This window comes from Lycorma delicatula, chromosome 8 (genome assembly GCF_047948215.1).
Source record: "Lycorma delicatula isolate Av1 chromosome 8, ASM4794821v1, whole genome shotgun sequence".
In the NCBI taxonomy this organism is placed as follows: Eukaryota; Metazoa; Arthropoda; class Insecta; order Hemiptera; family Fulgoridae; genus Lycorma; species Lycorma delicatula.
In genome coordinates, this window is record NC_134462.1 from 66455385 (window position 1) to 66467671 (window position 12287).

At 27.0% G+C, this 12287-nt stretch overlaps 2 protein-coding genes across 2 annotated transcripts in view; both read right to left on the reverse strand.

Moving 5' to 3' along the window:
• Window positions 1–989: 989 nt before the first annotated feature.
• The window catches only part of LOC142329472 (uncharacterized), a 47120-nt gene continuing 35822 nt past the window's right edge, over window positions 990–12287 (reverse strand). Inside the window, exons 5-6 of the mRNA XM_075374141.1 lie at window positions 3395–3667; window positions 990–1201 (exon numbers count right to left, since the gene is read on the reverse strand). Of these exons, the coding sequence (XP_075230256.1) occupies window positions 1144–1201; window positions 3395–3667 (331 nt within the window). The 3' untranslated portion in view covers window positions 990–1143. The remainder of the gene's footprint in view (window positions 1202–3394; window positions 3668–12287) is intronic.
• LOC142328602 (uncharacterized) lies at window positions 7275–11266 on the reverse strand. Its single transcript, XM_075372404.1, has 2 exons — window positions 10863–11266; window positions 7275–8161 (listed from the first exon to the last, which is right to left on the reverse strand). The coding sequence occupies exons 1-2, from the start codon at window positions 11020–11022 to the stop codon at window positions 7509–7511; spliced, it is 813 nt and encodes a 270-aa protein (XP_075228519.1). The 5' UTR covers window positions 11023–11266; the 3' UTR covers window positions 7275–7508.

Here is a 12287-nt window from a genome sequence, read left to right on the forward strand (position 1 = left end):
TGTTTAATTAGTCAGCTTCAGTGCTTAATCTCTTCACTGACCTATTAAAAAAAACCATGTATGGTAAAAAATGTAATATTTTTGATTTTTAACAAAATTGTGTATTAATTAAATATAAAATTATTTATTTGATTATATTTAAAACTTTTAATTTTTGAAGCCAAGATGTTCAACAAAATAAAGCAATAACCAAAATTTTTTAACATTACTATCACGTCCTGCTGATAGCTGCCACCGACAGAGCCATTTTCTCTCTTTGTTAGTGGATCCTTCTATACTGCTAGCCAGTGGGGGAAAAGCAATGATTACATCTCATAGTAATAAGCCTGGCCTGGTTGGGATGCCACTGATGTAAATGCCTTGGAAAACATTTGCATCAGTGATTAAATAACTCAGCATATTGCCTTCGCTATAGGCCTCGTCTGGACATCTTGAATGTCCTACATTGTCTTCCTCTGAACTAGCTAACCGAGCTCGAAGCATGAACCCCGCGCCTAGTTTTACTTATTATGAGCCAATCTCATGAATGTCTCGTAATTCGAGGCAAATTATACACAACATACCACCAAAAATGTTGATCGCAACAATGAAATTTAATCCTAGTTTGCTTAATGAACACAGCTTAACTTAAATAAACTCCTGTCTTAGGTTAATTTAATATCACCAAAAAAGTAAATTTTTTAAAAATGATTGAGAAAAAAAAATCATTTTTGGAAGATTGAAAAATTCTTTTTTCTCTTGATACTTGATGAAGAATGTATGTGAAAATATATATGTATCCACTGGTGTAGCAGTTCTGACAAACTTTAGTAATTTCTTTTAGCTTTATAAATGACAAATGAAAATTTAAAGTATTATAACATACACAACTGTTTTAAAATTAAAAATTTAAAAAAAACAGTTGTGTGTCTGTTCTAAGGAATGAGTAACTTTTACATTTTTTTCAGTAAAAATGGTAATATATGGTTTACTAAATAAATTATAAAAAATAAGATAATGATAAATATATTTAAAAATTCTCATAATTAATAGTAATAATAACAATATTAAAACTCATTTCAGTAAACTGAATGCTGTCATCTTATTAACATTTTCTATATCATTTGATGGAGGAGGTACATAATTATCAACACTCTGAGAGTGTCAGGAAGCTAAAAGATCATGTTTTCGTAATCTGTACTCTGTAGGAGTTAACATTCCTCTGAAAAAAAAAAAATGGCATATTAAAAAACGAAAATAAAATTCAATATTAATTTTTATTTGATCAAGTAATCAGCTGTTTTATGGAATAATATTTGACTAGCATTTATCCCACAAAGATGTTAAAAAAAAAACAAACAAATTTCAAAACTGAACATTTCATTTAGTTTTGGTTTTGTAGACAAATTTTATTTTATAACAGTCAACTCAGTACAGAATTCTATAGATTATTCACCATTATTTATAGAAACGATAGAATTTCATGAGTTTGTAATAATAGCATAATGCAATACAGAAATTACATACGTTCAAATAGCAAGTAGTATTATGCTGAATTATTAACAACATAATTGTTGCATTCTGATGCAACAATAACAAATATTACAATTTTATCAATATTGAATAAACATTTTTTAAGAAATCCAGTTTTGAAATATAGCACCTTAATAGAGCTAATGAAAAAATAATTTTTCAAAATTGTTTAGAATCTAAGCCGGTAAAAATATTTCAAAAATATATTATTCTACTTAGTGATAAGTTCTTCTGGTACTCATTCAATGAAGCAAAGTTGGCTGAATCTGTGATTGAAAAGTAGCAATGATTTTATATACTGCACTGACAAAAAATTAAATATTCTCTGGTCTGGAAGACCAGGGCTGTAGCCACAGATGAAAAAAATAAATGGAATTAGTATTTATAGGATAGGAATTTATTTCTGAAAGATAATTAATACAGAGTTTGTGATTAGTCAACTTCCTTAGGTATGATTATGCAACAATGGTGCATGACATGTGATGAATATTAACTTGTAGGGCATCAATAAAGTGGTGTACTTGTAATTGTGTTATAAATTGTAACTTGGAACAAAGAATATTGTATCAGAGCAGACGATGAATGTACAGCTCCCTGTTATACATTTCATATCTATTACAGCAGTCAATAAAACTGAGAAGTGTTCATGCAGAACAGAGAGCAGTAAATTACAACATACTGTTCTGATTTAAATATGGTTTTTTATTGGAGCAGTGATGAAGTAACAGTGCTGTTCTTTCTTTTTGTGCTCTCGTATAAGAAAATGATCATTAAAATTAATTTTGCAAAGTTATTAAAAAAAAGGTTTTAATTATAACTGTGGTTATAAGTTTAGTCACTTTACCTAAGTTTAATCTGTTTCATATTAAAAGACAGTTCCTTTATGCACATCAATTATGTAAATCAAACCATTACATTTCTTCAGAAGGTTAAATGTAAAGTAAATATTATTTATCTAATGCAGAATTCTATTTTTAGCCAACATTCAAAAAAGGGTTCTTAATTTGACCGAAATGTATTTTATTCTTTTTTATTTTATAAATCTCAACTTTTACTATCACAAAATAGTCAATTTTAATGATTATTCTTTTTTTTTTGTTTGTTGCTTGAAAATCCTCTGGTGATCCTGTTAATTTCAGCTAGATGTAAAATTAAAGATCTCTAAATGAAAAATTACACTGTCTACATAAATTATTTTAAAATATTTTTCATTTCTTTATCATCATTCCTTGTAGTTGGATATATAAAATTTAACATATATAGTTTCATGACATTCTAATTTTCTAGAAAATTCAAGACAATTAGTAAGAAAACTTAATGTAAAAAAATATACATATTCCAGAAAGCCTTAGCCTTCAGTAACAATCTCTTGATATTTCTTTACATACATTTCTTATTTTTAATAATAGAAAAAAATTGCTGAATTTCAGAAAGCCTTTGTATTGTTTATCTGCATTTTTGTTATTTTTTAAGAAGCAGGCGGCCTGATTTTGATACAGGCAGATCTTTCAGGTCTACCCACATTTTACATCAGTATAAAATTACTATTACCACAGATCCCAAATAATGTGAACAATGGCTAATGTGGTAATTAATGATTTTATTTTAACTATGTTCCTAAATAAATCACTCCTACATATAAAATTGATTCTTTCTTTTCATCATTACTATCTCAAACAGTTCACTGTTTCTGCATTTAAGCCACCAGTACTTTCTGGATTCTAATTACACTGGAGCACAAGGTGTTTAACATAGCTACTTGCAGGTTTTCACTTAATGAACAAGTTTTTACTTGTGGATCTTGATTTATACAGTCACTAGCAAAATTATGATAATTGGTACATGAAAATTTTAGAAATTATTTTTATTAAAAATATCTTACCTAAGAACTGTTTCAAATGAAACAGTAATTCCTTTATCCACCATTCGTCTAAATAAATCCCAGCATTCTTGTTCTTTAGGGGATTTAAATTCAGGTTTTACATCATTAACTTCATCACTAGTTATTATCTCATCAGTGTTACCTAAAGGTGTGCTCACTTTTGGAGAATCAGGTGGCGATGATGTTTGTTCAACATCAATGATATCTTCGATTATGTTATCAGGCTCTTTACTAGTACAATTTTGTAAAGTAATTGCAGTCTCAACTTCATTTCTGAAAACAAAATGAAAATCTTAAAAATACTGCATTTATAAATACTATTTTGAAGTTTTAACTAAATAAACATTAATCACCATTCTAACAAACCAGTTTGATTTTAATATGAAAACCAAACTACTTTAATCTTAATCACCAAGTTACATCATTCTTAAACATGCTAAATTTTGGCTTCAAAACTCCTTATTAGCAAATGACAGTATTAAATTTCCTGCACAGAAACAACTAAGAATATTTGTAAAAGAAAAGAGAGATAAATTAAGCTCAGAACATAAATCCAAATAGAAATCAATACACATAAATTAAAATTCAATATAAACTATGTTAAATATGCTCCATGAAACTACATTAGAAAACAAGGATTGTTTACTAGCCAAGCTTAAATTCTTTTAACTAACAATTTGGAAATAGTTTTCACTATGATGAAGAACTAGCCACACTGAAAAATAGGATAAACTGTAATCTCATATATAGCAAATTCAATTTTTTTTTAAAGTTAATTAATTAACAAGCCCAAACTTTATACACAGTTATGTAAATCTTGCAGTGTATGAAAAATGTCACACATTACTAAAATTTGAACTTGGAACTTTTTGAATAAAAGGCTGAGATGCTATCACCACCACAGAGTTTGTCTTATTTCTTATATACAGTTTATTCTATTTTCCAATGAGGCTAGTTTTTCATAATCATGAAAACTATTTTCAAAATGGTAGTTAAAAGAATTTAAGCTTGGCTAGTAAACAATCCTTGTTTTCTGATGCAGTTTCATGAACATATTTAACGTAATTTGTACATAATTGTTTATTCTTGATACCCCTTGCACGTTAACATGGTTTTTTTTTTTATAAAAGTAAAGAATAAGTAATACCTTTAAAATTAAAAAAAAATGCAAAAGTAATTTTTTTTCTGTTTAAATTAATATAAAAATATGAGAAGATGGTCTTTTTCTTTTTATTGCTGCTGCAAAGGGTTGAAACTATCCTTCAATTTTTGTTTAAAGTTATCTGCAATTTATATAAATGGTATAAAATATATTTTGAAATAATAGTAAAAATAAATACAACTTAAAAAATATAAACTAAAAAAATTATGGAAAGCAGTATCTAATTTTTACTGAAGAAACCATTGACAATATTACAGAAAGGAATATACAAAAACTGATTAATTACAATAAATAACTACTTTGGAATAACCGAACAAGAAAAGCCAGCTTAAGCTTGAGGAAAACTTTTAGTTGCTATATATTTACAGTAACTATTATTAACTACAATATTTGTAAACTAGAGTAAAGAAGCACTTGGCTTATATTGAAAGGCAATTTCAATATGAGCTAAAACCAGAAAAATCAATTGTGGCTGACAACTGGAAACATTATAAAATAAATATTTTAGAAACTGAAGTCTTAAAAAATGACCATAATACATATAGTTAATTCAGTAAATTTAGTTTTTTTTGAAATGATTTAAGATTCGCTAATCACAAAAGGTATGAGACTAATATCTAATAGTTTTTTAAAATTAAACCAGTTGTCAATGAATAGTCTAATAAGACTACTGAATGATCATGCTTATTTCTATCGATTAGTAATTCATTTCTAACAAATTTATTATCTGTAACTTCTATTTACACTAAGTTAATATAATTTATTTTTATTGTGTTTGGTAGTTTTATGGCATTTTTTCCAAGTATTAAGTTAGTTTTTCTGCCACCTTGGGTGTCTTAACACTTATTTACAAAATTGATATTTACATATTTTGTGTATTTTAGTAAACCTTACAGTAGTGTGTTTGAACCAGTTTGATAGCTTATACTGTTATTGGGTAATGAATATTACAAAATTTTAATTTTGGTAGCCATTTTTGGTGAACCTGACAGCTGATTGGGGCCATTTATGTATTTTTGTTATCCTCTAACAATGTTTAATTCAAATCAGAGACAAAAAATGTTCACATATGTATTGAATTCAATAACATACCCTTTGTTCATTGAAAATTTGTTTGGTGGTTGGACTACATTCATGTGCCTTTTGGAGATTAAATTTTACCTCAAATCTTAATTTTATCTTTCTGTCTTATACAACCCTGTTTAAGGAAAATAGAACAAGCCATGGTGACTAATATGAGTGGAGTTATATTGACTACTGGAAGCTAACCTTTTAGTTTTAACTTGAACTGTCCAAAGTGATATTACTAGTAACTTTTAAATGGAAGACATTTTAAATGTTAACTGTGTACGTGGATGATTTTAAGATATTTTTCATCCTCATTCCTTTGTAGAAAATTATTATTGTGTAATGGTAAAATAATGTACTAATAAGACAAGTTTGCCTCTTCTGATCTGATGTTCAAAGTATTTTTGGACAAAAATCAAAAAAATTATTTGGGAAACTTAGGGTAAAAATAAACATGTTCCTGCATTTCACTCACAGTTAGTCAAACTCTCTTTATGTTGCTTCTCTGAATTTATTTTTTGTACTTTTGTCAAGATACAGGTTTCTTGCCTTTGCAATTCTTGTAAATGTTTTGTTTTAAAACAAAAAAATCATAATCGTAATTTTTTTATAGCATTCTAAATATTTCAAATATCTTAAAAACCATAAAACATAAATAAGATGCAGAAACAAAAAAAAAAAAAAATGTTCTACAAAGAAATCAGTTTTCTATTAGAATGGGCAACTTCACTTCATATCTGAAATTCATCTACAAACAAATGAATGGAAGTAACCATTTTTTAACAGACTTCAGAATAACAGAAGGTTTACTATTCATTCAATCTATAACCTTGTGAAAGTTAAAAAAATTCATCAACATACTGATCACTGTGCCAATAACCTAAAACAACAAAATAACTACCAAACACAGTAACAGAATATAAAAACCTAATACCAAAAGTCTACTTTAGCAGGATCCCGCATCAGTCTGTAAAAAATTCCAAAATTACATCAAACAATCCAAAATTACATTTGTTTTTTAAGTTCTGTTACTGTGTTTGGTGGTTATTTTATTTTATTCAATCTGTCTTTTAATTTATGTTTAAACTTTACTCTAAACAAAATGGACTGATTTGGATGATTCTTTTTTATTTTGTGAAGAAAGTTTTTTTGGTAGTTCCTTTTTCTAGATAACTTAAGAAGACAAAAATAAAAGTTACACTACCTGCTTCGATCATTTCAGCTATTTTTTCAGTTTTGATGTGATCATGCTTGGTGAAGATTATTATAAAGTAATAATGTATGGACTGATTTTATCCTTATATTCAAAAGAAATCATTAGACAAGTAAAGGTTTTAAAGTAAAAAAAAAAAAAAATAATACGTGGCATTCCCACAGCCTTAGCTCAAGCTCTGTAGCTTTCTGTTAATGCTACTTCCCAGCCATTTGTATTACATAGTAAATAATTTTTTCTTTTGCTAAATTACTAGTGTTAATCTTTTCTTACTTATTTTTTAAAATAAATATTTTTTTTTGTCTGTTTATTCTAACAATTTCTTTTTACAATCAAACTTCAGGTCTACATTTAGATGTTTAATTTTTGTAAAAAATGATTTCTTTGTTAGTATATTTAACTGGGTTTTTATAATACTTACTATTCTATAAATAATATCCTGTTCAGCATTATTATTTATTAACAGAATTGATTTATTTCACCAAATAATACAATATAATAAAAGAAATAAAAAAGTCAGTCATATATGCAAGGAACTGAATCTAAAATAAATAAACTTTAGTAACATTATATTTAAAAATGATATTTAAATACAGTACACTATATGGTTTCTAAATGTGAGATAATGATTAAAAATTGTTATATTAATGGAATATGTAAAAAAAACTTATTTAATCATTACATTGTGACTGATTTGTTACCGATACTATTTCATTATATATAATTTCTTGCATTTTCATTCTTAACACCAATTTCTGATCTCGTGGTAAAGTCTTAACATGGGGAATTAAACTCATAAAAAAATGATAATCATCATCAATTCCTTGATGAACATATCTACTATTATCACTCTCCCACAACATATTTTTTGAATTAGTATCACCGACTTCTGAATCTGTACATTCCGAACTGATTCCGGGTTTTATCAAACTATGATTAACATCAATTTGTCCTGAATTACTATCGGTCTGTTCGATTTCAGTGGTTACCATTTCAGTAGCAGCAAAATTACTTATATCAATTTCTTCATTATCTTCAACACCATTTAGGTTGTCGTCATCTTCATCACAATTTGACAGTACTTCTTCTTTTATAATTATTTCTTTTTTTATCGGCCTATCACGTAATTTAATATCTGACTTCACTACTTCATTATCATTTGTATTTGATGTTTTTGTAGATGTCGCTGCAGTTTTTTCTATCATCATCATATCTTCTAAAAAAATTAAATTCTTGTAATGAATCCATTTTGATTTTCCTGGCTTTTTATATTCTTTTCTAAAAGTATCTCTTAAACCTTTCCATCTTGATTTTAGCACTTCCTCTGAAAAGAAAAGAAATGAATACGTAAAACATAGGATAGTATATTTTATGACACATGTACATGTAGGATATATACACTATATATTCATGACACTCAGTCAAAAACTTTATTTACAATTTCAATAAAAATATTTTTACAAATATCAAGCATCAGTACACCAACATAGTAACATTTGGTTCAAATAGTTAAAATTAGACATTAAAAAAATATATTAAATTTTGATTTTTAGATCTTTAATAAAAAAAAATAATTATGGAGTATCAAGTAAATTTTTTTCAGATTAAGGTAATTTGCTTATTTTTGTATCTAATCTGTCAGTACTACACACAGAGGTCTTGGGTAAAATAGTAAAATATACAGATCAGAGGCATTCCTCTGTCAGTTTACTGACTCTTTAACACAATTATATTCAATATTATTGTATTGTATAATTTTAGTTATGCATTATTTTGGGGGTGTATTATATAATTTTAGCAAAGTTAGGTTTTTTGTTTTGTTAGATACTTAAAATTCTCTACTTTTTGTAATATGTATACCATTAACATACTTTTTATTTCAGTCATAAAGTTGTTCAGGGATTCATTATACCTTATAATAAAATTTAATGTTGTTATTAAACAATTGTTATTATTTTTTATAATCAAATACTAATCAATATTATTTGATAATATGCCAGTTCTTCTGTCCACTGGTCACTAAAAGGTCACTTCTAAAATCCAGATTCTAGTAAGTTGATGTTACAAGAATGAAAAAAAGGTTTAAGACTTTTAAATGAAGGATTAGGAGATTTACAAACTTTTAAAATAATATATATCTTTAAAAACGTTTTTTACAAACTTCAAAACTGAATGATGATTAGATGAGTAACTCATCTAATTAACATTAAATAATTTTAAAAATTGAGGTTTTTTAAGGTTACATAAGATTGTAATGTCAGTTTTTGAAAAAAATGGAGGGTGAAAAATAGGTGGCATCCAAATAACTGACAAAATAAATTAGGTGGAATGCTAATCAAGTACAAAAAAAGTAGTTGTAAAAAATTAGCTATCTTTTTTTTATAATTTTATTTTATCATCTTTTTTATTTGGTAAATCAAACAAACCTATCAGGCTGGTCTAATTGTTAAACAGCTGATTTTCAAAACTGAAGGTTCTGAGGTTGAAATCCTAGCAATGGTTAGTTACTTTTACATGAATTCGAATACTAGACAGTGAATACAGGTATATTGTAGTGGTCAGGGTTCAAGGTTCAATTAATCACACATCTCAGGAAGACTACGCCTTATTTATATGTCATATATTTACATATCAAGCTCATCTCACTGGGCCAAGAGGTTGCTCATAAGTTCAATAGATCGCAATAAACACATTAGAAATAAAAAAATCAAACAAGATCATAACACATTATGAAAAATTTTATTTCAAAAGTCGATTAGAAATATTTCAATAAATAACTTAAAAAGATAAGCTGCTTTTACAAAAACAGCTTATCCTTTAAAAAGAACAGATGTTTTTATTAAACCCTTAGGTTTATTGCATTTAAAATAATTATTACTAGGAGAATTAATGATACATAAAATAATTATTTTTGTTTTTGTATTTCTTCTACTGAAAAAAAATGCAAAAAACTGTTTCAGTGATAATGGCGAAAGAGTGAAAAGGTGTGCTAATAACAGTAATCAGCGAAAAGTGAAAAAACTGCAAAATGTCTTAATAAGAAATGGAAGCAATTCTATATTAAACTACAGTATGATAATTAAAGAATATAAGGATTATGAAATGCGATTGAGCATATAATGCTGCATAGAGTAAAATGAGTAAAAACCAACTGAAACTAATAAATATGTTTATTTATTTAAGAAATAATAGATAATTATCAGATGATAAAGTTCAGCCACTATAAAAAAAACCATTGGCTAAGTAAAGCATTCAACAGCAACAGTAATTTTTCATTATTTTAACCGAATTACATAAATTAAAAACATTCTGGAAAAATTATTTCATGAAAACATTATTTTTACTAACACTTTAAAATCATGTTGCACTGAGTTTTGAGAATTCTGTTTCTTAGTTATGAAGTCTCAAAAAATGAGTTGAATTTTGCTGAAACTTACTGCATAAATTCAAGTAGATTAAATTAAATTTCTCTTATTTTTTACAGTATCTTTATCTAGATTCAAAATGGCAATTGTGAAACAATGAAGAAAGGAAATGATTTTTTGACAATATTATGCAAACATAGCATTAAAAATGATTTTACAAAAATTGTATTCTTGTGGCATAGAGAAATATATTTAAGAATTGTTTTAAACAAAATTTGACTAAAGTTTTTAATTATAGTATAGTAATAGTATTTTTACAATTACAACTTATATTATTTATGTAATGCATTTTTTAATGTTATCTGAAAATATGTTATATCCTGACAGAAATCTATCAGAGAAAATTGGGTTAATTGAAAGTACAAAAAATATACTGTACTAGACATTTCAATTATGAACATGATACAGTGGAAATTCAAAAATAATAAAAAACTTTAGAAAAAATTAACATCTTTGCAGACTACTGTTACACTTACTTTTAAACGATCAATATAAATGAATTTCAATAGGCAGAACTAACAATATGTTTGTATAAACAAATTTAAAGTAATAAAATTAAAGAATAAAGTGTGCATTTATTTAACTAATTATTATACTTACTTGGTGAGCTAACCTCAATAGAGACTTCATTCCATAATCCTTCAATTACCTCGGTATCTTTATGTGAAACATGATTTTTATTCCAAAGAGGTGGACGAGCGTAAATTGATTTAATCAATATTTGTGAATCTAATGGAGAACAACACTGCTGACCACTCATAATACAAAAGTAACTTGTATTTTAGGTAAATATCAACACACTGAAGCCCAATTCATAGAACTATTACAGCTGACGTCGTATTGCGGCCAAGTTCTCATAAATATCGCGATGTTTTTTAGTTTTCGATTATCGATTGTACTCCCTTCTTGAAGAAGAGGATATTCAAACAGCTTATGTATCAAAAATAAACAATCAAATATGAAATGTTATTTTTATTATTATTAAAAATTAAGTTCATAAAGACAGATTAGAATTTCTAACAATTATAAGTCTTTTATTAAACTTGAAGTATGCTATGAAAACACAGTATTTCGGGCAACCATTATTCACACGAGCGTAAAAGCGGTTCTTATAATATGAACACAATTTTACCTTTAAAAGAATGCTTTGTTTCAGTCAGTTACAACGTAGACAAACCTTAAGTAAATTTGATCATGCACACAAACACTTGATAGGAAGTTCCCATCGAAACTCCACAATAATTAAAACCAATCCTTGTCTCCCGAAACAGTGCAGCAGATATAAATATAAATTCAGGAGGTATTGGTAATACCACTGTAGTTAGAGGTTGAGCCATTCTGTCACTCCCACGTGCAAGTGCAGTTATTGAGGTAAGATAAAATTTTATAGTTCATTTTTATAACAGTTTTATTCAATTATTTTAATTAATTTTAATTCAACCTATGTTTTTGGGCCAATCTAGTTTTAACAATGAGTGATTGTCGTGAAACATAAACCGGGAAACCGCTTACGTAGCTTCAAAAACTGTCAGCAACGTATATATATATATAACCTTAAAACAAGATAACCCTGAAACTGCGGTCAGAAACATTGCTAAGAAAGCAAGTAGTTAACACGTGATAGCGAAAGAATAAATTTTAATATAATAAAGAAACACAATATTGATGGTAAACATATTATCCCTAAAAAGTTTCGAAAGCGTGGGAAAACCATTGAAAAGTTGGACCATTTTACCAGAAAAATACGATTTTTGCTATCAGAAAAATGTTCATTCGTTTTATTTTAATAACGAGCTTCCTTACTTTTTTTGTTTAATCTCCCAGGACCACAGTTAGGTATTGCTTCAGAGGATTGCATTCGACAGAACCAAAAGTGTCCAAAAAGGCCCAAAATCCAAAAAATATGGATTTTGACCTTTTTCTAAACCGCAGTAATAAACCCTCATTGAGAGCTTTTCAACGTTTTATCATAAGTGGTACTTATTTTCATTGTTCCAGAGTTATAGCCAAATAAATTTTTTTTTC

Bases quoted from the DNA above. Each gene is read 5' to 3' on its own strand.
- LOC142328602 (XM_075372404.1), bottom strand. From the start codon at position 11,022: ATGAGTGGTCAGCAGTGTTGTTCTCCATTAGATTCACAAATATTGATT. The intron at 8,162-10,862 runs GTAAGTATAATA...TTTTCTTTTCAG, and splicing joins TATTGAGGTTAGCTCACCAA to AGGAAGTGCTAAAATCAAGA.